Source organism: Pogona vitticeps, chromosome Z, assembly GCF_051106095.1.
Source record: "Pogona vitticeps strain Pit_001003342236 chromosome Z, PviZW2.1, whole genome shotgun sequence".
Classification (NCBI taxonomy): domain Eukaryota; kingdom Metazoa; phylum Chordata; class Lepidosauria; order Squamata; family Agamidae; genus Pogona; species Pogona vitticeps.
In genome coordinates, this window is record NC_135799.1 from 1974482 (window position 1) to 1997388 (window position 22907).

Consider the following 22907-nt stretch of genomic DNA (forward strand, 5'->3'; position numbering starts at 1 on the left):
GTACCAAATCTAGTTCCTTAAATCTATTCTTCGCTTCCACTGTGTATTCATAAGAGATTTGGTTTAGATTACAACTGACTAACCCAGTGGTTTTTCCTACTCTCTTCAGTTTAAGCTTGAATTTTGCTATGAGAAGCTGATGATCAAAGCCACAATCAGCTCCAGGTCTTGTTTTTGCTGGCTGTATAGAGCTTCTCCATCTTTGGCTGCAGAGAATATAATCAATCTGATTTCGATATTGCCCATCTGGTGATTTCCATGTATAGAGTTGCCGCTTGATAAATAAATAAATAAATAAATAAATAATAAAACTCTCCACTATGACTTGTCCATCTTGGGTGGCCCTACACGGCATAGCCCATAGCTTCTATGAATTACTCAAGCCCCTTCACCACAACAAGGCAACAATCCATAAAGGGTCTAACAGCTCTATCTTTGTCAAAAAGAAGGTATAAAAAATATTGACCCATATTTGTGGAGATATTATGGCAGGGTCTTGCACTTCTAGCCTGGAGGAGCCAGCCACAATTGCATCAAATGTTTGTTTTTCTGGGTCACTTCCTGTTGGAGCTTGCTCTATTATTCGCAAATAAATGTCTGCCTTTTGTTCTTTTACACCAGTGGTTCTTAACCTTTGTTACTCAGATGTTTTTGAACTGCAACTCCCAGAAACCCCAGCCAGCACAGTTGGTGGTGAAGGCTTCTGGGAGTTGCAGTCCAAAACTCCTGAGTAACCCAAGGTTAAGAACCAGTGTTTTACGCAACTCTTTAATTGAGTTTTTAGGAAGAGATATTTGTGCCAGCTTTGGACAGAGCCAGTCCTCCTATATTCCCTATATGAATGGTGGATTTGTACTTTCACTATAATTAGGATCAAACCCAAGTTCTTTGTTTTGAGGGATTGCAGTGCTTTCGGGCGGAAGGGGTTTGTCCTAATTCCCAGTGGAGATGTTCCATTAATCCATCAAATGCTTTATTTTTATCAAGTGGTTCGATGGAATTTGTGATGGAAATCTGAAGGTCCTAACACTTGTCCCTTAATCGCAGACTGCTAGCGCCTTATGATCCCATGCTAGTCCTTTTGAGGCTTCATGGTACATACGACGTGTTTGATTTATATACGCACACAGGCCGCCATGATGCAGGAGCATCCTACGAGTGGCTAACCTCTTTTGCAAAACCATATTCTTCAGGGAAACTACTTAAGCCTTTAATTTTGCTTGTATTTTCCTAGTGACATTCCCCAAGAGATCTATGGCTCCTGAAGTCTTATATACAAATTCAACCAAGGTGTGAATCTCTTTATAGGCTTCTGCCACCTCTACTGCTGAAAAAAGGCTCTTTCCCATTTGAGTCCCAATTGACCATTTCCAGGCCTCCAGAGAAGACCTCCTGGTGACACGTGTGGTGTGAGTAGAATAACTTGTATCTGATTTAATTCATTATTCAAGATGGGCCGTTCAGGAAGCAGAATCTGCCCAAAGTCTGTCATAGAGACAGTTGCAAAAAAAACCTCACTTAATTTCTCTGCAATTTTCATGTACCCCTTTCCCTCCCCTTTCCCTCTCTCACCATCCAGACAGATAGCCGCTTCTCTGGCAAGTTTCCTACTTCTAACATATTTAAAATATCTTTTATTATTCCCCCTCATATTGCTGCCCATATGTTCCACAAAGTCTTTCTTTGCGTTTTTATCATCTTCTTACATTTCTTTTGCCAGAATTTATGTTCCTTTTTATTTTCCTCATCTGGGAAAGATTTCCATTTACGGAAGGACCCCTCCTTTCCCATTAAGGCCTCTGTAACTTTGCTTGTTAACTATTCCAACACTTTCTTGGACTTAGTTGAGCCCCCCCTTTCCTTTTTTGCGGTATACACTTCCTGTGGGCCTCTACTACCGTTGTTTTAAAAATACTAGGCACTCTTGAGATATTTTTTGTAAACTTCCCTTTCAACTTCTTTCTTACTTGCTTCCTTGTCTGAGGGAAGTCCACACTTCAGAAATTAAGGCTTTTTGTGTCAGATTTCCATGACACTCTCCCCCCAACATGCACGGCAAAAGAGATGGCAGCGTGGTCGCTATTCCCTAGTGACTCAGCGACATTCCCACCCCTGTCCTCTTTTGGGCTCCATGAAAAATTGCTCTAAGATGTATCATTTAGCATGTCAAGAAACCCGGTCTCTCTTTCTTGACCTGAGCATGCCTTGGCCCAGTGGATGTGAGGATGATTGATGTTCCTCATGTTTACAATCCTGTCCATTTTGGACACCTCCCTGATTTCTCTCCATTTTCCCCCTCAAATTTTTCCCAACATTTCCCCCTCAAGTTTTTGATCTGGAGGATGATAGCAAGCCCCCCCCAACTATCACATTACTCCTTGGGGCTGGCAGTTTAACCCACAGTGATTCTATGATGGAGTCAGACCCGCCGTCCATCTCCATTTCTGCTGGATTCTACCCCTTCTTTGACCTTGACGGCCACCCCGCCTCCCACACGGCCCTCCCTGTCCCTCCTCTAGAGTTTATCGTCTGGGATTGCAGTATCCCACTGGTTCTCCGAATCCCACCAGGTTTCTGTTATGGCCACTCTCAATCTTCTATCTATCCTCCCAATGTTCCAGTTCTCTCATCTTTGGTCAGACGCTTCGAGCATTTGCCTAAAAGCACCTGCCTCTGGGGTCCCCGAAGAAGGGCGGCATGTTTGCTTTTCCTTCCAGTGGACCAACAATCCCATCCCATCACGCTCCCAGGCCTAATTCCTACACTATCATCACTTTGTTTTTCTCTATCCTCTCCACCCTCATTCCACAGGGATGAGGAGTCTCGAAATGAACACCTCTCGGCTCCTGTTGGCTTTCTCCCGGGATTCAGTTGAAAAGCTGCTCTGCCACCTTTTTAATGTTACGTGACAGCAGTTCAGTTCTGTGTGCATTCAAGTGAAGCCCCTCCCTCTTGTACAAGCCTGGCTTGTCCCAAAAAATTCCTGAGTGCCAAATGAATCTAAACCCCTCCTCTTGACACCATCGTCTCAACCAGATGTGGAGACCCTTGAGCTCCACCTGTCTGAGGACACCCAGCTCTACATCTCCTTTTCTCCAACCACAATGGATCCCGTTCCTTCCCTTCAGCGCTGCCTGGAGGCTGTACTGCAATGGATGCAGAAGAATGGACTGAGGCTGAACCTAGATAAGACGGAGCTCCTGAGGGTGGTCGTCCCCTCCATCGGTGGTTTGGGAAACTCCCTCTCTTTTGGGGGAGTGACTCTCACCATCATTAGTGAGGTTCACAGCTTGGGGGTCCATCTGGATCCAGCGCTCACCATGGAAACCCAGGTGGCGTTTGTGATCCGCTCCGCCTATTTCCATCTGTGGCGGATTGCCCAGCTGCGTTCCTATCTTGATGTTGGGGTGCTCACCACTCTGGTCCATGTGCTTTGAGTCTCGAAATTAGACTACTGCAATGCACTCTAACGTGGGGCTACCTTTGATATTGACGCAGAAGCTTCAAATGGTGCATAATGAGGTGGCCAGACTTCTCAGTGGGATGAGAAAATATCAGCATATTTTCCCCACTCTGGCTGCCTTGCATTGGCTGCCCATTCATTTCCACACTGATTTCAAAGTGTTAATGATGACATAAAGCACTAAATGGTTCAGGACCTCGATATCTAGCAGAATGCCTCCTCCCACCTAGATATATCCGAATCACTTGTTCTAGCCAGGAAGGATGATTGTGGGGCCTAACACAGAGGGAGGTCCAGAAAGAAAGAACAAGAAACCGGGTCTTCTCAGCAGTGGCCCCTCGGCTTTGGAACAGTCTCCCCTCCGAGATCTGTCTGGCTCCCTCGCTGGGTGTTTTTAAGAGCAAATGTAAGACCTGGCTATTTAGGCAGGCCTTCCCTGTTGTCATCACTTGAATTTCTTCCCCTCCATCTTGAACTATATTACTATTGTTGTTTTTTATTTTATTATATTCTTTTTATTCCTTTTTTAGTGTTAGCTGCCAGAGTAGACTTTGGTCTAGATGGGCGCGGAATAAAATCAATCAATCAATCAATCAATCAATCAATCAATCAATAGCTGGCCCTGTGCGATTAACAGGTAGCACTTCCAAGAACAATACCTTTGAGGTACAGTAGTATGTCATTTTATGTACACCTTGGCTTACATAATTTCTGGGTTATGAACAGAAATCAGTTCAAAAGAATGTCTTGGTTTAAATGTCTTTCCCCCCCATTACTTTCACTTTGTGATGGAAGTTTCCCTGTGCCTGGAGGCTTGTAGCGCCACGACCATCCCTATGACAACCTATGTTCCAGTTTTTTGTTTTTTTGTTTTGCATAACGTAATGTCCTGGAGGTACAACTTTAATATGTAGCCTCTAGATTTTGTAATATTTACAGTATTTTAGCTGGGGTCAAATACCTTCTGAATTTCAATGTTTAAATTTTTGCTTTTATTCTCACAGATGTGATTTATCAAATTCTTCGCTCCCCTCTTTCCATACACATTGGTTTAAGTACCTAACTCTGGAGCCAGATGTTCGGAGTTGACTTCCCTTCTAGCTCTCCAGGTCTAAGATTATACTAACTATTTCCTTTACCATCTCTGCTTCCTATCCTGTTTTCAGAAGTTCCTGATGATTCTCTACACATAATAGCATTTTATAAATTCTACATCTCATCCCTTTCTTGGACCTGTCCTTTCTCTTCACCTTTTGAATAATAATCTCTGCAGACGTTGTCAGTTCCTGGCATTTGCCACTAATTTCTCTTTACCAGTTCTCGAGTCTAATAATCTAACTACATTCATCAACTTTTATACTTCCTTTCTAACTGTCCTTCTCCCGTTATTCTTTTTTTCTTATAAAATTCCCTTAATTCAATTACTTGTTTTGTCTGTAATCAACTTTGAGAAATTCCTTTCTAATTTTCTGGAAACTTAAGTACAATCATTGGGGAGAATTTGAGAAGGGAAAAAATTAAAATACTTTGAATTTGATGTACTTACTTGGGTGTGGAAATGATCCTACCTGAACACCTCATTCTTGATTCCTCCAGATTTTGGAAGTGATTGTTTCTCTTCTTTTTCGAATCTACCAGATGATGGCCAAGAGAAGAATTGCCCAGTAACATCTGGGGCAACCTGGGCAGGAACTCGCAATCAAGCAAGAAAACAGAGAACTGAAAATAGGAATGACCAGGCATGGACTTCACATGAAAGGAGTAACGCAGGGGAGAAACCACGTAAATGCATGTCACCTCAGTAGATGTCAAAGATCACATGAAGGGGAGAAAGTATATCCATGTACGGAATGTGGAAAGAGCTATAGTCACAGTGGTAATCTTAGGTTACATCAAAGGACCCACACTGGGGAGAAACCACATAAATGCTTAGAATGTGGAAAAAGCTTTAGTCGCAGTGGTATTCTTAGGTTACATCAAAGTGTTCACACTGGGGAGAAACCACATAAATGCATGGAATGTGGAAAGAGCTATAGTCACAGTGGTAATCTTAGGTTACATCAAAGGACCCACACTGGGGAGAAACCACATAAATGCTTAGAATGTGGAAAAAGCTTTAGTTGCAGTGGTATTCTTAGGTTACATCAAAGGACCCACACTGGGGAGAAACCACATAAATGCATGGAATGTGGAAAGAGCTTTAGTCGCAGGGATGCCCTTAGGTTACATCAAAGGACCCACACTGGGGAGAAACCACATAAATGCATGGAATGTGGAAAGAGCTTTAGTCAGAGTGGTGAACTTAGGTTACATCAAAGTGTTCACACTGGGGAGAAACCACATAAATGCATGGAATGTGGAAAGAGCTTTGGTAAGAGTAGTCATCTTAAGTCACATCAAAGGACTCACACTGGGGAGAAACCATATAAATGCTTTGAATGTGGAAAAAGCTTTAGTCGCAGTGATCACTTTAGGTCACATCAAAGAACTCACACTGGGGAAAAACCACATAAATGCATGGAATGTGGAAAGAGCTTTAGTCAAAGCAGTACCCTGAGATCACATGAAAGAACTCACACTGGGGAGAAAACACATAAATGCATGGAATGTGGAAAGAGCTTTAGTTGCAGTGCTGTTCTTAGGTTACATCAAAGGACTCACACTGGGGAGAAACCTCATAAATGCATAGAATGTGGAAAGAGCTTTAGTCGGAGTAGCAGCCTTAGGTTACATCAAAGGATTCACACTGGGGAGAAACCTCATAAATGCTTGGAATGTGGAAAGAGCTTTAGTCGAAGCAGTACCCTGAGGTATCATCAAAGGACTCACACTGGGGAGAAATCACATAAATGCTTGGAATGTGGAAAGAGCTTTAGTCGCAGTGATCACCTCAGGTCACATCAAAGGACTCACACTGGAGAGAAACCTCATAAATGCATAGAATGTGGAAAGAGCTTTAGTTGGAGGAGCACCCTTAGGTTACATCAAAGGACTCACACTGGAGAGAAAGCTCATAAATGCTTGGAATGTGGAGAGAGCTTTATTTCAAGTGCTGAACTTAGGTTACATCAAAGGACTCACACTGGGGAGAAACCTCATAAATGCATAGAATGCGGAAAGAGCTTTAGTCGGAGCAGCACCCTTAGGTTCCATCAAAGAACTCACACTGGGGAGAAACCACATAAATGCTTGGAATGTGGAAAGAGCTTTAGTTGCAGTGATCACCTTAGGTTACATCAAAGAACTCACACTGGGGAGAAACCATATAAATGCATGGAATGTGGAAAGAGCTTTATTTCAAATGGTGAACTTAGGTTACATCAAAGGACTCACACTGGGGAGAAACCTTATAAATGCATAGACTGTACAAAGAGCTTTGTTTCAAGTAGTGCACTTAGGTCACATCAAAGGACTCACACTGGGGAAAGACCTCATAAATGCATGGAATGTGGAAAGAGCTTTGGTAAGAGTAGTCATCTTAAGTCACATCAAAGGACTCACACTGGGGAGAAACCACATAAATGCTTTGAATGTGGAAAGAGTTTTATTTCAAGTGGTGAACTTAGGTCACATCAAAGAACTCACACTGGGGAGAAACCTCATAAATGCATGGAATGTGGAAAGAGCTTTAGTTGGAGTAGCACCCTTAGGTTACATCAAAGGACTCACACTGGGGAGAAACCACATAAATGCATGGAATGTGGAAAGAGCTTTAGTCACAGTGGTGACCTTAAGGTACATCAAAGGACCCACACTGGGGAGAAACCACATAAATGCATGGAATGTGGAAAGAGCTTTGGTAAGAGTAGTCATCTTAAGTCACATCAAAGGACTCACACTGGGGAGAAACCACATAAATGCTTGGAATGTGGAAAGAGCTTTAGTTGGAGTAGCACCCTTAGGTTACATCAAAGGACTCACACTGGGGAGAAACCTCATAAATGCTTGGAATGTGGAAAGAGCTTTAGTCGAAGCAGTACCCTGAGGTATCATCAAAGGATTCACACTGGGGAGAAATCACATAAATGCTTGGAATGTGGAAAGAGCTTTAGTCAGAATGGTCAGCTTAGGTCACATCAAAGGACTCACACTGGGGAAAGACCTCATAAATGCATGGAATGTGGTGGGAGCTTTAGTTGCAGTAGTAACCTTAGGAAACATGAAAGAACTCACACTTGGCGGAAACTATAGAAATGCACAGAATGTGGAAAGAGTTCCTGATAAGTTGAGTACGCAGTAGGAGGTCATTCTGTTTTCTTCTGGTTTCCTTTGAAAATACTAAGCAACCAAATGCTGACATAATGCAAAACTGAAAGAAAATAGAAAAAAGGAGTGTATTTTGAAGTACCACTTGTGATTCATTTTACTTCTATCGTTAGTTGACAGAGATATCACAAAATACACTTGAGCCTTGTGATAAAAAATGAAAATAAGCATATATTGTGCCATGGAAACTTTTACAAAATTAGTGTAAAAAGAAAAAGGTGGATATTCTAATGCTAACTTGATAAAAGAAAAGCAAGTAATGAAGAGAGAAAAGCTGTCATTTGTTTTATAAGGCTTTACCTTCATAAATAATAACAGGAATTGAGTTTTTAAAAGGGTACCATTTAATATGTATTCTGTATTGTTTATGAAGAACTAGGCATTTCTATGCTATTGTAGTGAGAGTTTTCTGCTTTGTATTGGCAAGGATTGTTGGAGTGGAAATTTTGGTTTTTCAAGCTCTGGTCTCTTTGGGCCCTGGACTGCACTGGGTCGGAGGTGACCAAATCCTTTGATCTTTAACGTCTGAGCTTCTCAGAGGCTGGGAAACCCAAGCCTTGGGAAGATTTGGTTTTGCTGACTTAATGGAGGAATATTAGCATTGGGAGATATCTCACAAAAACTGTTATTAGAATGGAACAGAGTACCGTAGATGTTTGTTTTCAAGGAGTACAAGAAAATGGAACTGATGCTGGATGATAACCATGAGGCACTGACAGCCAGCAATGGATTTTACTCATACCTGGGAGAGAAGAACAACCTAGAGACAAGCAGTGCTTTTTTTTTTACTTTGTACATATTTATTTTAGAAATTTTAATACTTTTGCATGTCTTTTATTGAAAATTATAAGTTTTTTTCCTTTTTATTATTGTATTCTTAGGAAGTTTGAAGTGTTCTGAAGAGGGCAGTATTCACAAAGGGAGGTTTAGAGTCCAGAAATAGTTGATATAATAAACTATCTAGGTCAGAGTTTTGAATTTTGTTTAGCCAGAATTAAAATGATCTCAGCCAAGCCATTGTTTCCGAAGAGGAAAATCCGGTCTCCAGACAAAGCACCTAATAGGGAACACATTTTGGTAGCCCTAGCACTTTATGAAAGAATTGAGATTGTATCCATTCAATTGACCTATTCATGGCATTTAACCAGATTGGGATGGCATATAAAATTTGTGGGACAATTTTGGGTTTTAAATCTGTAAAACCACTAGATTGATTATGTTCTCTGCAGGCAAAGATAGAGAAATTCTATACAGTCAGCAAAAACAAGACCTGGAGCTGATTGTGGCTCTGATCATCAGCTTCTCATAGCAAAATTCAAGCTTAAACTGAAGAGAGTAGGAAAAACCACTGGGCCACTCAGGTATAATCTAAACCAAATCCCTTATGAATATACAGTGGAAGTAAAGAACAGATTTAAGGAACTAGATTTGGTGGACAACTGAACTGGGCCTCACACAAAAAATCGGTCATTTCCACATCAACATCCCAGCTCAATGCAATTTCTAAATTCCATTACTTCTCGGGCAACCAGTTTGTCCCAGCAGCCTTGCATATTTTCCAGTGCAAACTCCTATCCTACCTTCTTTATGGGGTCCCCATATGGATAGAGGCTGTAAACCACGACATTGACTCCATTGCCGCTGTCTTCTTTAGAAAGATCTTAGGTGTTCCCAATATGATTCGCCTCTCCACCATGGTACTTGAATTGGGAACCCACCTTCCTTCTACTCTTGCCTGGGTCTCCACTTTCAAATACTGGCTCCGTATTCATCTCCACTCTAATTCCAATTCTCTTCTCTTTGACCTTCTTAGTGACTCCTACACTTCGAATTGGTTTAAACTGATTGACTCCAAACTTCTATCCCTAGGACTGAACTTAGAATCCCTTTTCGACCTGGGATTACAACAGGCCCATTCCTTGATCAAACACAAACTTTGGCAGCTTGAGTTTGAGTCACTTTCAGCTGACTTAAACCCCACTTGTTCTCCCCTTTTTTTCAGTCTTCCTCCTTCCCTAGGACACCCTTCTAACTATTTCTCTTCACTGACCAACCCTGGTCAGAGAAGAGCATTTATGTTAGCTCGCCTCAATATCTTCCCTTCGGTGGTTCATGCAGGCCGATTCGCTAAGATCCCCCGTGCAAATAGGCTCTGCTTTTTCTGCCATACCCTCCCAGATTCCCTGGACCATATTTTATTTCATTGCCCGGCGCATTCATCTCTGAGAAAGCTGTTTCTCGAACCATGGCTTTCTCTTTTGCCCAACTCCTTATCCTTTTTCCTGAAGGATTCCTGCCCGCGGATTACATCTGCCGTTGCAAGATATCTTTTGGAAATTTCCAATTTAACCCATTACCTATGATACTATTTGTTGAGTGTATCTCCTATTTTACATTTACTCTGATCATCGCTTGGCTTGTACCTATGTTTTGTTGTTGTCCGTTTATATGCCAATAAAGGTTTCGAAATCGAAATCGATTTGGTGGACAGAGTGCCTGAAGAACTTTGGATAGAGGCTCGTAACATTGTACAGGAGGCAGCAACAAAAACCATCCCAAAGAAAAGGAAATGCAAGAAAGCAAAGTGGCTGTCCAACGAGGCTTTACAAATAGCAGAGAAGAGAAGGGAAACAAAATGCAAGGGAGATAGGGAAAGTTACAGAAAATTGAATGAAGAGTTCCAAAGAATAGCAAGGAGAAACAAGAGGGCCTTCTTAAATGAACAATGCAAAGAAATAGAGGAAAATAACAGAAAAGGAAAAATCAGAGATCTGTTCAGGAAAATTGGCTATATAAAAGGAATGTTTTATGCAAAGATGGACAAGATAAAGGATAAAAATGGGAGAGACCTAAGAGAAGCAGAAGACATCAAGAAGAGGTGGCAAGAATACAAACTTGGTGTAAAAAGGGGAAATGATTGACTTTTTAAAAAAATAAACATTTTATTAGTTTTTCAACCTATCTACATTAGTTTGCGCTTGTCAAACATCGTGTTACATCTTTGCTTACAGTTATTTGTTTTTAACATCTCAGTGTCTTCCCAATTATCCCCCAAATTCCAAACATCTTTCAAACATTCAAACCATTCACATACATATTTTGATATATAGTATGGCTATTATCATAACGCTACTTTCATAATATACAATATTCTCAAGTCTTCTAATAGCATTCTTATTAAAGGTAGTTCCAGGTCCATACTCCAGCTTTATATCTAGTTTAGTTTACCTAAAATGAAAGACCACCATATTACATCTTTATCCTGATTAGGGCTCCCTTGTTTCAATTTAGTTCTACTTTTTAATATAAAGAATACAGTATACCCTTTTACAATTCTTAGTGTTAAATATATACATGTTTTCCAACATTAAAGGGCCCCTTTTCGTTTTTCCCTTTCATCTTTCTAAGTAATTCCCTCTCTCATTTCCCTATTTTCACTTTGTGTTCTTGTATCTCTAAGCATTATGCCATCTTTCATGCCCTCTGAAACTATTTTGTGCATCTGGTTTATGTCCACTAGCTCTTTAAGCACTTGGTCTATCTTCGATGGTTTTTCCAGGCTTTTTTAGGTTAATTTTACTATGTTTGTCCCCTTGTCTTCCCTTAGTACTCTCCTCTGGTCCAAAATTGAGGTTTCTTTTAGGTTAGTTTCCTCCGGCTCCTCTTTTGATTGGTATACATCGTCTGGCACATTTCCTTCTTTGTTGTTCCCAATTGCTTGTTGACTATAATTTTCCCGATGTTGATTGGATAATTTTGCCTCTTGATAGTGGGATCTCACTTTCTCTAGTATTGTTTGAAGAGCAGATTTTGTTTCCTCCCAAAATTGTCCTTGTTCCATTCTGTTCCAGATGCCCACCAGCTTAAGCCAAAGTTCAAGGCCCCCAAGTCTCACAGTCCAATTCAATGTAGAATGCATTAGTTGTATCCGCGGCCAGATGGCCTAATTTCCACGGGTTTATGCCAGCTAGTCAGTTTGGCTAAATAGGCCTGGACCAAAATTCAGAAGCACCAAGTCTTACAGTTCAATTCTGTGTTTGTAGCCATGTCCTGGTAGCCTAATTTCCACATTTCTGCATCGACAAAAACTGAGATTCCAAGTCTCTGGAGATAGTTCCAAAAGGTTTACTTTGGGCCAAGGTGCAGTTTAAAGAAAAAACCACTTTAGGGTTAATTTTATCCAGCCGGGCATAAAAAAAATCAAAGAGAGATGAACAGGAATGTTCAAGGTCAGTGTTTCTAGGCGTTATGCCAAAAGAGTTCAGGTAACAAAACAAGAGTCGGAACATGAATCAAAACTTGTCTAGTAATAACTTATGAGAAAATTCCCAAATTATAATGTTCTTAAAGTATTTAAATGTATTTGAATGATTACAGTAGTTAATTTCAATTAATCTTCATAATATTTTTCCATATCAACTATCCTCTCTCCAGATTATCTGCCGCTAATAATTCATGAGAGCGATAGAAGGTTCTTTTTCCTATATATAGGAATTGTATTGTCCAGGGGTAATCAGAAGCAATTAGTTATCTCACCCGTAGTAACGTTGATGTTGTATCGCTTGATTATTGTTCTTATTAGTCGGCTGCCGACGACTCGCAAGCAAAGATTGCTTGTTTCTGCCCGTTGGCTGATTAGGGAGTTTCCTGGATCGAACGGGGTGGCCGCTGCCCCCCCGTGAGCAACAGGCTTTCCCCCCCCCAGTTCACCACCCCTCCAGGGTGGTTCCGACCCCGTATGGTGTCCCAAGCAGGTCAGAATTTCAGCCCAGGGGACAGAGCTCTGTCCTCCTGTTGCTGTCACGTCGCAGCATCGAGACGGAAGTCCTCATGATTGACGTTTTTAAGGCCAACTGATGAAAGAAAAACAAGTCGTGAAGAGAGAAAAACTAATTTATTTTATCCTCCTAAATAATAATAGTAATTGAATTTTAAAGAGGGTACCAATGAATTTGTATTACTTATTTTTTATGAACCAAATTTTATATATTTTGTATTATTTATGAAGAACTAGGCTGTTTTATGCTATTACAGTGGTGCCTCACACGACAAATGCCTCGCGGGATGAGAAAAATTGCAAGATGAACAGGTCTTGTGAGTTTTTTGGTGGCTCGCAAGACGGGCCGTCTTGCAATATTTTTTGTCTTGCGACGTGGGTATCCCATAGGAACGCATTGAAATTTAATTAATGCATTTCTATGGGGGGGGGGAAGTCAGAAAAAAATCACCTGGTAGTAAGACTGAGTAGACCCGGAACAGTTGGACTTTAGCGCTGAACAGCTGACAGTCAGGAACCAGCAGAGAGGCGGCAGCCAGTTTGGAGAGGCGGTAGCCATTTTGAGATGGTCACGATCCGCCTCCTCTAACGGAATCCTTGACCGGTCGGACCGAGAGTAATTGGAAGTCTGTGCACCCTCATGCAGCTGGGTTGAGTCGTAGGTGACCTCAGCCAAGGCATGCAACAAACGTCTTACAAGTCTGCCCTAAAAAGATACTTGCTCAACCATAAGAAAAACAAGAAGAAATTACCGATGAGCTTTGTATTTCTCAGATCCACTTTGCTCAATAAAGTAGGACTCAGTAGCTTAATGTGGCCTTGCTTCCCCCTCAGGGTATTGCTAAGACAGCTTCACTGTTCAAGACACCAAAGGATTTTATATTTATTATTTTATTGAAAAAATATAGATTTACAAAATAAAGTCAGTTTGATGCAAAAGCATAGCATATTACCGTTTTCAAGGCTTATTACAAAACAGAAATGAAGCAATAATTCCCTTCAATTACAATAGCTCTAAAAATCCCTAAAAATCTCTAAAAGCTTTCTTAGGGTAGGCAGAAGACATAAAGCCCCCCTTCCTCTCTTTCCTGTCTTCCTACATCTCCCTCAGTCCTTTACCTGCGCTGGGCAGCAGGCAGCCAGACCTAGAAAAACTATGATGGAAAAAGCAGACCAAAAATTGTAAAACAAAGAAGAGATCTCTGCACATAGTAAAAGTTCATTTTTCAAGCTTCTTTGGAGCCACCCTTCTCCGTCTTTCAAGCTGTCATCCAATCACAGCATGAGGTAATGGAAACAGTCCCTCCTTCTCATGAGAAACAGGTGTTGTTTTTCTCAGTCCATCTCCTTCTACGCCACAACAAGAGTCTGGTCTTCTTATCTTGTAATGGCTTATCCTGGCCTAAAGGAAAACATTCCCACAGCCCTCTGGAAATACACTCCCAGCATGCAAAATCACTTCTACAGAGAACCAATATGGAATCCATTTTCCATTGTTCACAACTACACCTGCATTTGCAAAAGTGCTTTTTAATAAAGGAGAGCTGCTTGAATTTGTGGTTGTCTGATGGCAGTTTGTTGAGCAGGACTGTGAGCGTTCCTCACACCCTGTTCCCTTAGAAATGCAATGTGAGGATGCTACCGCTGAAACGGTCTCTCTGTCTGTGTAGCCTGCATTTTGCTGCATCTCTCAAGGCTGGAACTTGGAATTTTTGGATGAGCTGAATCACTGAATTCCCCAAGGATTCAAGGGGCCTCCTCGAGTGTACAGTGGGGTCTTGACTTACGAACGGCCCGAGTTGCATACTTTTCGATTTATGAACTGCTCTGAGAGGAAAATATTTCCTCGACCCACTAACTTTATTTCAAGTTACACACCCCTGCCAAGCTTTGCCTCTGCTCTGGCTGCCGCCTTTCCGTGCTCAGGCAGTCCCTCCCCACACAGCCACACCCCACCCCTGCCGTCTACTCTCTCCCCCTGACCTGCTCCTGCGGTGGCAGTGGGGCAGAAGCCCTCCACAGGGGGCTCCGCTCCCTCCGCTCCCACGTGCTTTGCCTCTCTGCTCCCGGCAAGGAATCTGGCCGCCCACGGTTGCAGGGAGCCCCTTTCACTCCATGGCCACCCATGCCTTGCCTGACTTCCCTCCCCGGCCGTCTCTTCTCTCTCCTCTCCCCTCACCTGCACCCGGCAAGGAATCTGGCCGCCACCGGGAGCTGGAGCAAAGTCCCCCCCCGGCAGCCAGGTCCAAACGGAGGCAAGAGACCAGCTCAAAGGTAGGAGAGACTGGCACGGGGGAGTGGGAAGGAAGGACCGAGACTGGGAGGACTTCTCTAGGCAGAGAGCGATGTGGTGTTTGTTCTGGAAGGCAGGCATTTTTGTGCTGGAGGAATGGTTGCTGGATTCTGTGCCTTGCTGTGTGTGTGCGTGGGGGGTTAAGGCTTGGCTTGGCTGAAACGTGTTTTCCAAACTGTTCTGTTGTCTGAAAAGTGCTTGCTTTAAAAGGTGTTCCCTCCCTCCTTTGCTTGCCCCAAACGGGCTTGGCTTGGCTGAGATGTGTTTTGCAAACTCTTCTGCGAACTGCTTCCCCCCTATTGACGTAAGAAAAAGAAAAAAGAAACAAAATATCCCCCTCTAATGGCAGAAGGCGGAATAGCAGCTTCCCATTAGTTTCTATGGACGGAAAAGAGCAGATACGGATTAAATGGTTTTCAATGCATTCTTATGGGAAATGCAGATTTGACATAAGAACTTTTCAACCTAAGAACCACCTTCTAATATGGATTAAGTTCTTAAGTCAAGACCCCACTGTACCTTAAAACACTAAGGGACAGGATTTTGGCCTGGGAGTGCAACCACACGCCCGCCCACCGTTCTGATGGGCTTCCTGTTGGGGCTGGTGGCTGATCCCTGCCTGGACCAAATGCTAAGGTCAGTGTGAAGGAGTGGTAGGAATAGAGGAAAAAGGAGTGAGTGAGCCATCCCCTCAGACCACAAAGACTGAAAAGAAAGAGGAGACAGCAGAGGGTGGAACAGAAGGGGGAAAAGACCTGAACCTTAAGGAAGAGAGAGAGGTGGGGTCAAAGAGGGAAGAAAGGGGAGGGTAGAGGTTTTCCTAACTGGGGAGGAGAAAAAAGGTGCAGGGAAGGTGGAGCAACTGTCAGTTTGGGAAGAGGAAGAGGAAGGAGAAAGAAAGGGATCCCAAGTGTATGGAGCACCAATAAAACAGAGATTAGAAAAAGAGGATAATAATGAGACAAGAAAAGAGAGAGAGGAAACTTATGTGAAGACTCCAGAGTGGCTAGAAGATTTTCCTAATTTCAAGGTGGGGAGAACAATTGCCGGACCCCCCTAAGGTGAAGGCTGAAGAGTTTTTGCCAGATCCACTGGAATGGACAGTGGTAGTCTCTCCACATGGCCACAGTCCTTGGAGGAATGGGGTTCTGCCGGGACCCATTCATACCAACATCAAGCCGGAAGGCGACAGGGCCCGCCACCCATGCTGCAGGATGATTTGTGCAGTCCAAAGCATTCCCTTGGGGAAGCCTGCTGACCAGGAGCAGTTTGGACCAGCTCCCCCCCCCCCGGGTCCCCCCCCCAGGTAAATGAAAAGTTAAACAAAGATGTTGGCATAATTGATCCTATTGAAGTTGTTGTGGACTCTCCTGATGTTAAGCTGAATAAAAAGTTAAGCACACATGAAGAGACTCCATTATTTATTCCTGCCAAAAAAAGAGGCACTTCTCAAACTGTTTACTGAACAGTAAACAAAGAAGGGAGGCTGCCTGGATTACTCTTGTTTGCAACTAAGTAGTTTAGCTGAGAATGTGTCCTTGGTCAGTGATCAGGAAAGTGGGAGTCCAACCGCCCGGATCTGGGAGGGGTGACGTCTGCAAAACCTCCTTTCTCTCCTCCCCCGCTCCCCATCCTTTGCTTCCCCTTACTCATCACTGAGGAAACCTACTGATCAAGAAGGCTTTGGACCAGCCCCAAAATGAATGAAGGGAAGTTAAGGAAGAACTGATGTTATCTTGGACTGAGTCCCCTTTAAATGTTAAACCAACGGACCCTGTTGAAGTTATTGTAGATTCTCCTGATGTTAAGTTAAATAAAGAGTTAAACATGCATGAAGAGACTCCGTTGTTCGTTCCTGCCGAAAAGGAGGAACTGCTCAAATTGTTTATTGAACCCAGTCACAGCCAGAAAGATGACCTGATCCTCTTTCAGGGCCTTTCCTGTGTTCCCATCCATGGAGCCATCCTGAATGTTCTAGCCCAGGATCCCATTCCATTTACTTCAGACAGGTAATCATTTTCTCCGTTCAGGAAGGTGTTTGTCTGTTGCATGGCTGATGGCACATCCAGTTCTGCAACCAGGTGTACACCAGACACACACACCCTGAGATACTGGCCTTCAACTGGCCTTCCTCCTCGTCCCTTCCAGGTTCTTTCCAGGCTTCTCCACAGCTGGGTCAGGATCCCTGAGCAGGCTTCCATGCTCGCAGTGCAATGATACTGGTCCCTCTCCTCCAGGTCAATCTCAGTACTGAGCCAGGTGTGGAAGGTCCCGTCTGAGTTAGGAACCACGTCCCTGTGGAGAGTCTCAGCATCCAAGCCCCCTCCGTTCTTCCTCTACGTGGCATGAGTCGCTTTGTGGTAGAAACCTCGAATGTGGCCAATGAGGGTCTCGACACCATAAATGGCCATTTTTGTGAACTACTTTCACTCCTGGAGCCACTGCAAAAACAGCAACCTCTTAACCTGGACTCCTAAACCAACACAACATCAAAAACTGTTTTGACCCCTTCCCCATCCTGACAAGACAATCAATCAATCAATCAATCAATCAAAATACAAACAAAACGTGCAGTGGGCCCAATTTGGTTTTTTCTCAAGGAATCACACAGCTGTCTTGCCTTATTTCCTCCCCTCCAAGGGCAAATCCCTCACCTTAAAAAGAAATCAGAAGCAGAAGGAGATGTTTTGGAGCCTCGTGACGCAGTGGTTAAACCGCTGTCCTGCAGCCAAAACTGTGCTCATGACCTGGAGGTTCAAATCTCAGGTAGCTGGCTCAAGGTTGACTCAGCCTTCTATCCTTCCGAGGTCAGTAAAATGAGTACCCAGCTCGCTGGGGGGGGGCAATGTGTAGCCTGCATAATTAATTTGTAAACCGCCCAGAGAGTGCTTGAAGCGCTATGGGGCGGTATATAAGCAGCAAGCTTTGCTTTTTTTGCTTTGCCACCACTTTTTTTGGCTATTTCCAGATGTAGCGAAAATCTGACTCTCTTTCTGACCAAAGTTGCCCGGCCTTTGCAACAGGAAGTAACATATATCGCTGTTGGCTTTTATTTGTGCCACGAGTTCAGTTCTTATTTTCTCAGCGCTTGGACCGTGACAAGCTTTGGAACAAAAGGGGTTTTGGGGGGGCATACACAGACTTTGGATGGAGAAGGTGGGGGGAGACAAACAACCACAAGCCTGAATGGACACACCAAGAAAAATACACAAACACACGTGCACACAGAGGGCCCAGGTGCCTTTCTTGGGGGGTCCCTCCTGCCCCTTCAGAGTATCAGGATCTCGCCCCCACCCTGACTTCCCATCTCTCTTTTCCAACACAAACACACAACACACATAAACACAAACAAGCCCCACTAAAGATCCCCCTCCGCCCCAGGAGGAAATGAGGAATGGAGAGCCCCCCTGCCCCCTGGAGGAGTGGGGGGGTATATTTCTCCCCTTTGGGGAATATCTAGGGACATCCCCCACTGCTCTCTCCTCTCTCTCCCCCCGAGGCCATTGCCCACCTCAATCTGGGTCCTCAGGCAAAGTTCCTGTATAGGGGGTGGGGGCATACGAGGGGCCCCAGAGAAGTGGGGCTTGGAGGTGGAGAGAAGATAAGGGGTCAACTGGGAACGAGGGAGGCCCCTTAGTCTGCCCTCCGGCCAGGTGGCCTCTGCCTCTTTCTCCCTCAACCCCCTCCAGCCAGCACTGGAGGGGTAGATCCTGCCGGCCAGTTCCTCTGGTCCCCCCAAGAAAGAGGATATCTGCTGGAAAGTTTTCTCCTGGCTGCCAGGAAGAGCCCATTCTGGGGGCCGGGTCCCAAAGGCCCCCTTCAGGGCCAGCCCGTTTCCTAAAGGCCGGCTCCTCGTTTTCGAAGACGAACCACCTCTCTGGCAGCCTCTGATTTTGGGGGCTCTGCTTGACAGACAGACGGAGGGGGCTTTGGGAAGAGACAGAAGAAGACTCGTCCCTCCTATATGGAGGGCTGGAGAAAATAAAAAGAGAAATGCAACCCAGAAAGAGTCCCTCCTCACAGGGATCATTTCAGCCTTTGCATCTGGGGGTGGGTGAGAGGCAGGTCTTTTGTAAAGCCAATGGCTCTGAAGCGTCCATTCCAAAACAACCCAGGCATCACGATAGGAGGGGGGGAGCCAGCCACAAGACCCCACCACCTGCATCCCTCCCAGCTCCTGCCAGGGTTGTGAGTGAAGTCAGAGGGAAGAGCAGGAGTGGGTAGGTTGGATGATAGCTGGGAATGTTGTTGATGATGGATACTTCATTTCTATGCCACCCATTTGGCAGCCAAGGCAGCTGCTGATGCCCCTGCAACGGAGGGAAGTTCCCTGCACAGGAACCAGGCCCTGACCTGAATCCTGACCTAAAAAAGACGCCTTGCCCATGATCCTGAAACCTCTTCAGGAAAACTCAGCCCCCCTGTGAGTGGGTTCTCTGTTACCAGTGGGCATTTCCTTACTCGAACGATTAATACCACCGAGTTAATCTTGCATTAGAATCCTTCATCTTGTTTAACCATTGTAATGGCGCATGATCAATCATCAAAATAAAAGGAGCGCCTAACAAGTAATATTTAAAAGATTGAATAGCACATTTTACAGCTAATGCTTCCTTTTCAATGGTAGCATATCGTCTTTCTCTCGCTTAATTTCTTACTAATATACATAATTGGTTATTCCTTTTGACCTTCATTCTGAGAAAGGACAGCTCCAATTTCTCTGTCAGAAGCATCAGTCTGTACAATAAAAGTTTTCTGAAAATCTGAGGCATATCGATGAGGCAATCCACTTAATATATTCTTTACTTTCTCAAAAGCAATTTGTTCTGATTGCCCCCATATTATGTTTTTACATTTCTTTTTCTTAGTTAAATCTGTCAAGGGAGCTGTCAATTCTGAACAGTTTGGTATGAATTGTCTATAATACCCCGCTAACCCCAGAAATTGTTGCACTTCTTTCTTGTCTACCTTTTCTGACACTGGTCAAATTTTCCCTTCTTCTATCAAAAATCCTAAATATTTTATTCCTCGACGAGCTATTTTACATTTAGAAGGACTAACTCTCAGATTAGCTTGCCTTAACTCGGTTAATACCTTTTCTAAATGTATCACATGTTCTCCGAAGGTTTTACTATATATTAATATATCATCAATATAGGCGGCTGCAAATTCTTTCACGGGTTCTAAAACTTTATCCATTACCCTCTGGAAGGTAGCAGAGGCTCCATGCAATCTGAACAGCATTCTTGAAAATTGATAAAATTTATTTATTTATTTATTTATTTATTTATTTATTTATTTATTTATTGGACTTATATACCGCCCCATAGCGCTACAAGCACTCTCCAGGCGGTTTACAATTTAATTATACAGGCTACACATTGCCCCCCCAGCAAGCTGGGTACTCATTTTACCGACCTCGGAAGGATGGAAGGCTGAGTCAACCTTGAGCCGGCTACCTGGGATTTGAACCCCAGGTCGTGAGCATAGTTTTAGCTGCAGTACAGCGTTTTAACCACTGCGCCATGAGGCTCAGTTAAAAGCCTTTAAGAGTGACAAAAGCTGCCTTCTCTTTATCTTCATCTCTTAATGGAATTTGCCAGTATCCTTTCACTAGATCTAGAGAGCTTAGTACAGTAGCTCCTCCTATTCTTTCTAACTGATCCTCAATCTTAGGCATTGGGAATGCCTCAAATTTAGATATATCATTTAACTTTCTAAAATATATACACAATCTAGTATTCCCATCAGATTTAGGTACCATAACCAGATAACTTCTCCAAGGGCTATAAGAAGCCTCGACGACAGCTAACGCGAACATTTCATCCACGTCTTTATTAATTTTTTTAAAGATGATATGGCCAATTATGTGCTCCAGATATTACTAATTTTCCTGGTTCTGTATTAATACAATGTACTCCCATATTGGTAAATCCAGGTTTATTATAAAACACATATTTAAATTTTGATTCCAATTTCCTAATTTCCATTTTTTTTTTGCAGATCATCTAAATTTTCTTCCAATTTTAACTCTTCTTCTGGTAATTTTCACATCTGAACAGCTGGCCCAAAATCTTCATCCTCTATTTCCCCTACAAAACTATCTCTTTTCATCCACTCCTTTAATAGGTTTACGTAGTAAATACTGGAATTTTTTCTTTTATCTGGAGTGGCTATTTCATAATTAATTTCATTCAATCTTCTAATTACTACGTATGGTCCCTGCCATCTTGCAAATAATTTTGACTGTTCAGTTGGTAGTAACAACAAAATTTTATCACCGGCTTCAAAGACTCTCTTTCTCACCTTCCTATGATATCTTTGTTTTTGCCCCATTTGAGTCCTTTTTAACTGCTCCTTAGTTTCTTTAGCCACATGGTTCAGATGTTCCCTCATCTCAGTAATTTGCTTAATTTGTAACTGAGACACATCCTTGCCAAATTCCCAACTTTCTTTTACCAAATCTAGAACTCCCCTACGGTTCCTTCCATATAATAATTCAAATGGAGAAAACCCTGTAGAAGCTTGTGGCACTTCTCTAATGGCAAACAATAATGGGGCAACTAGTAAGTGCCAATTCTTTGGTTTATCTATAACTAATTTCCTCAACATGCTTTTTAAAGTTTTATTAAACCTTTCAACAAGACCATTAGTTTGAGGGTGATATATGGTAGTTTTTAAAGGTCTTACATCTAATAACTTCCACATTTCTTTAAAGGTTTGACTCATAAAATTTGACCCCTGGTCAGTGATTACTTCTTTAGGAAATCCCAATCTTGAAAAAAATCTGCATTAATTCTTTAGCTAAGACTTTAGCAGAAGTGGTTAAGGGAATTGCCTCAGGATATCTTGTCGCATAGTCCACCAATACCAAAATCTAATTGTAACCTGCATTCAATTTAGTCAAAGGTCCTATTATGTCTAAACCAATCCGTTCAAAAGGTACATCAACCAAAGGCATTGGTATCAATTCAGCTCCAGGTTCTGGTTTTGATTGAGTTATTTGACATTGCTTGCATGTTTTACAATATTTTTCTATATCCGCCCAAATATTGGGCCACCAAAACCTCTGTAAGATTCTAGCACTCATTTTTTGGACTGCCAAGTGCCCAGCCAGGGGTACATCATGAGCTAATTGTAGGATATTTCCTCTCCAGTTTTTAGGCACCACTAGTTGTGGTATACCATCAATTGATATCCTATACAATAAACCATCACGTAACTCGAAGCCTACTTCTCCATTTATCACCGCCCCTTCTTCTCTTGCTTTTTCCATAAATTTAACCAAGGAATCATCATCTTGTTGCCGAAGTCGGGTAGTTTGTCTGGATACACCTTCAAACATTTCATTTATATTTTCTTTACCGCATTCTCCTTGCATAACTTCCGTAGAAGTCATTAATTCTTTCATTTCTAACCAATCTCTTCCTAAAATCATTTCTCTAACCAAACCAGGTACAATACCAATTTCCAATTCCCCTTTCACATTGTTAATTTCAACCATCGCAATAGCAGTTTGATATGTTTTTATATCACCATGTATACATCTAGCAGTTACCTCCCCCTTTTCCACAATCCCCTTCAAGTCTTTCACCAAAGTTTTCCCACTTCCAGAGTCAATTAGAGCCTTTTTAAGTTCACCATTCACATAAGCAGTAACTTTCCATCCATTTTTCCGTTCCCCATTACCCCCAGTCACCTGACTCCAATCTTTAATCCAGGAACAATCTACTCCTGGGCAATTTTTCTTCTGATGTTCTATGGACCAACAATGGAAACAAGCCCATTTGAATTCTCTGGGCTCTCTCCAATTTGGATAGGCTTCCATAATCTTGTGTTTTGAGCCTCCCAGTTTGCTGATTTCCACTTTCATATCTTGTGCAGGACACTGTGAAGCACCCACGTTGCTCCCAGATGCCATTTTCTCTCTAACCCTTGCCTTCTCGGTGTATGCCCAGTTGTTATCGCATGATCCCTCTTCAGGAATGCAAAAGTCTTCAACCAATCGTATCGCTGCTTCCAAGTCACAAGGGTGGTTTCTTTGCACCCAAGCTCTCATACTCGTGGGTAACTTGGTTACCAATTGTTCCAAGATGATTTCATCCAGT

At 42.9% G+C, this 22907-nt stretch overlaps 2 protein-coding genes and 1 pseudogene across 7 annotated transcripts in view; 2 read left to right on the forward strand and 1 right to left on the reverse strand.

Annotated features, from left to right (window-relative positions):
• LOC140702907 (uncharacterized) overlaps positions 1–8699 on the forward strand; it is a 51511-nt gene extending 42812 nt beyond the window's left edge. For 3 of the 4 annotated variants that reach the window (XM_078382502.1, XM_078382501.1, XM_078382499.1), the window contains one exon: positions 5102–8699. In XM_078382502.1, the coding sequence (XP_078238628.1) occupies positions 5195–7654 (2460 nt within the window). In that variant the 5' untranslated portion in view covers positions 5102–5194 and the 3' untranslated portion in view covers positions 7655–8699. Of the gene's footprint in view, positions 1–1308; positions 1410–5101 lie in introns of all 4 variants that reach the window. The other variant, XM_078382500.1, reaches the window with a different exon arrangement.
• LOC140702929 (uncharacterized) overlaps positions 1–22907 on the forward strand; it is a 547856-nt pseudogene that overhangs the window by 251022 nt on the left and 273927 nt on the right. The gene's annotated exons all lie outside the window — the stretch shown is intronic.
• Positions 1–22907, reverse strand: part of LOC140702944 (uncharacterized) — a 540061-nt gene that overhangs the window by 226843 nt on the left and 290311 nt on the right. The window lies entirely within an intron of this gene.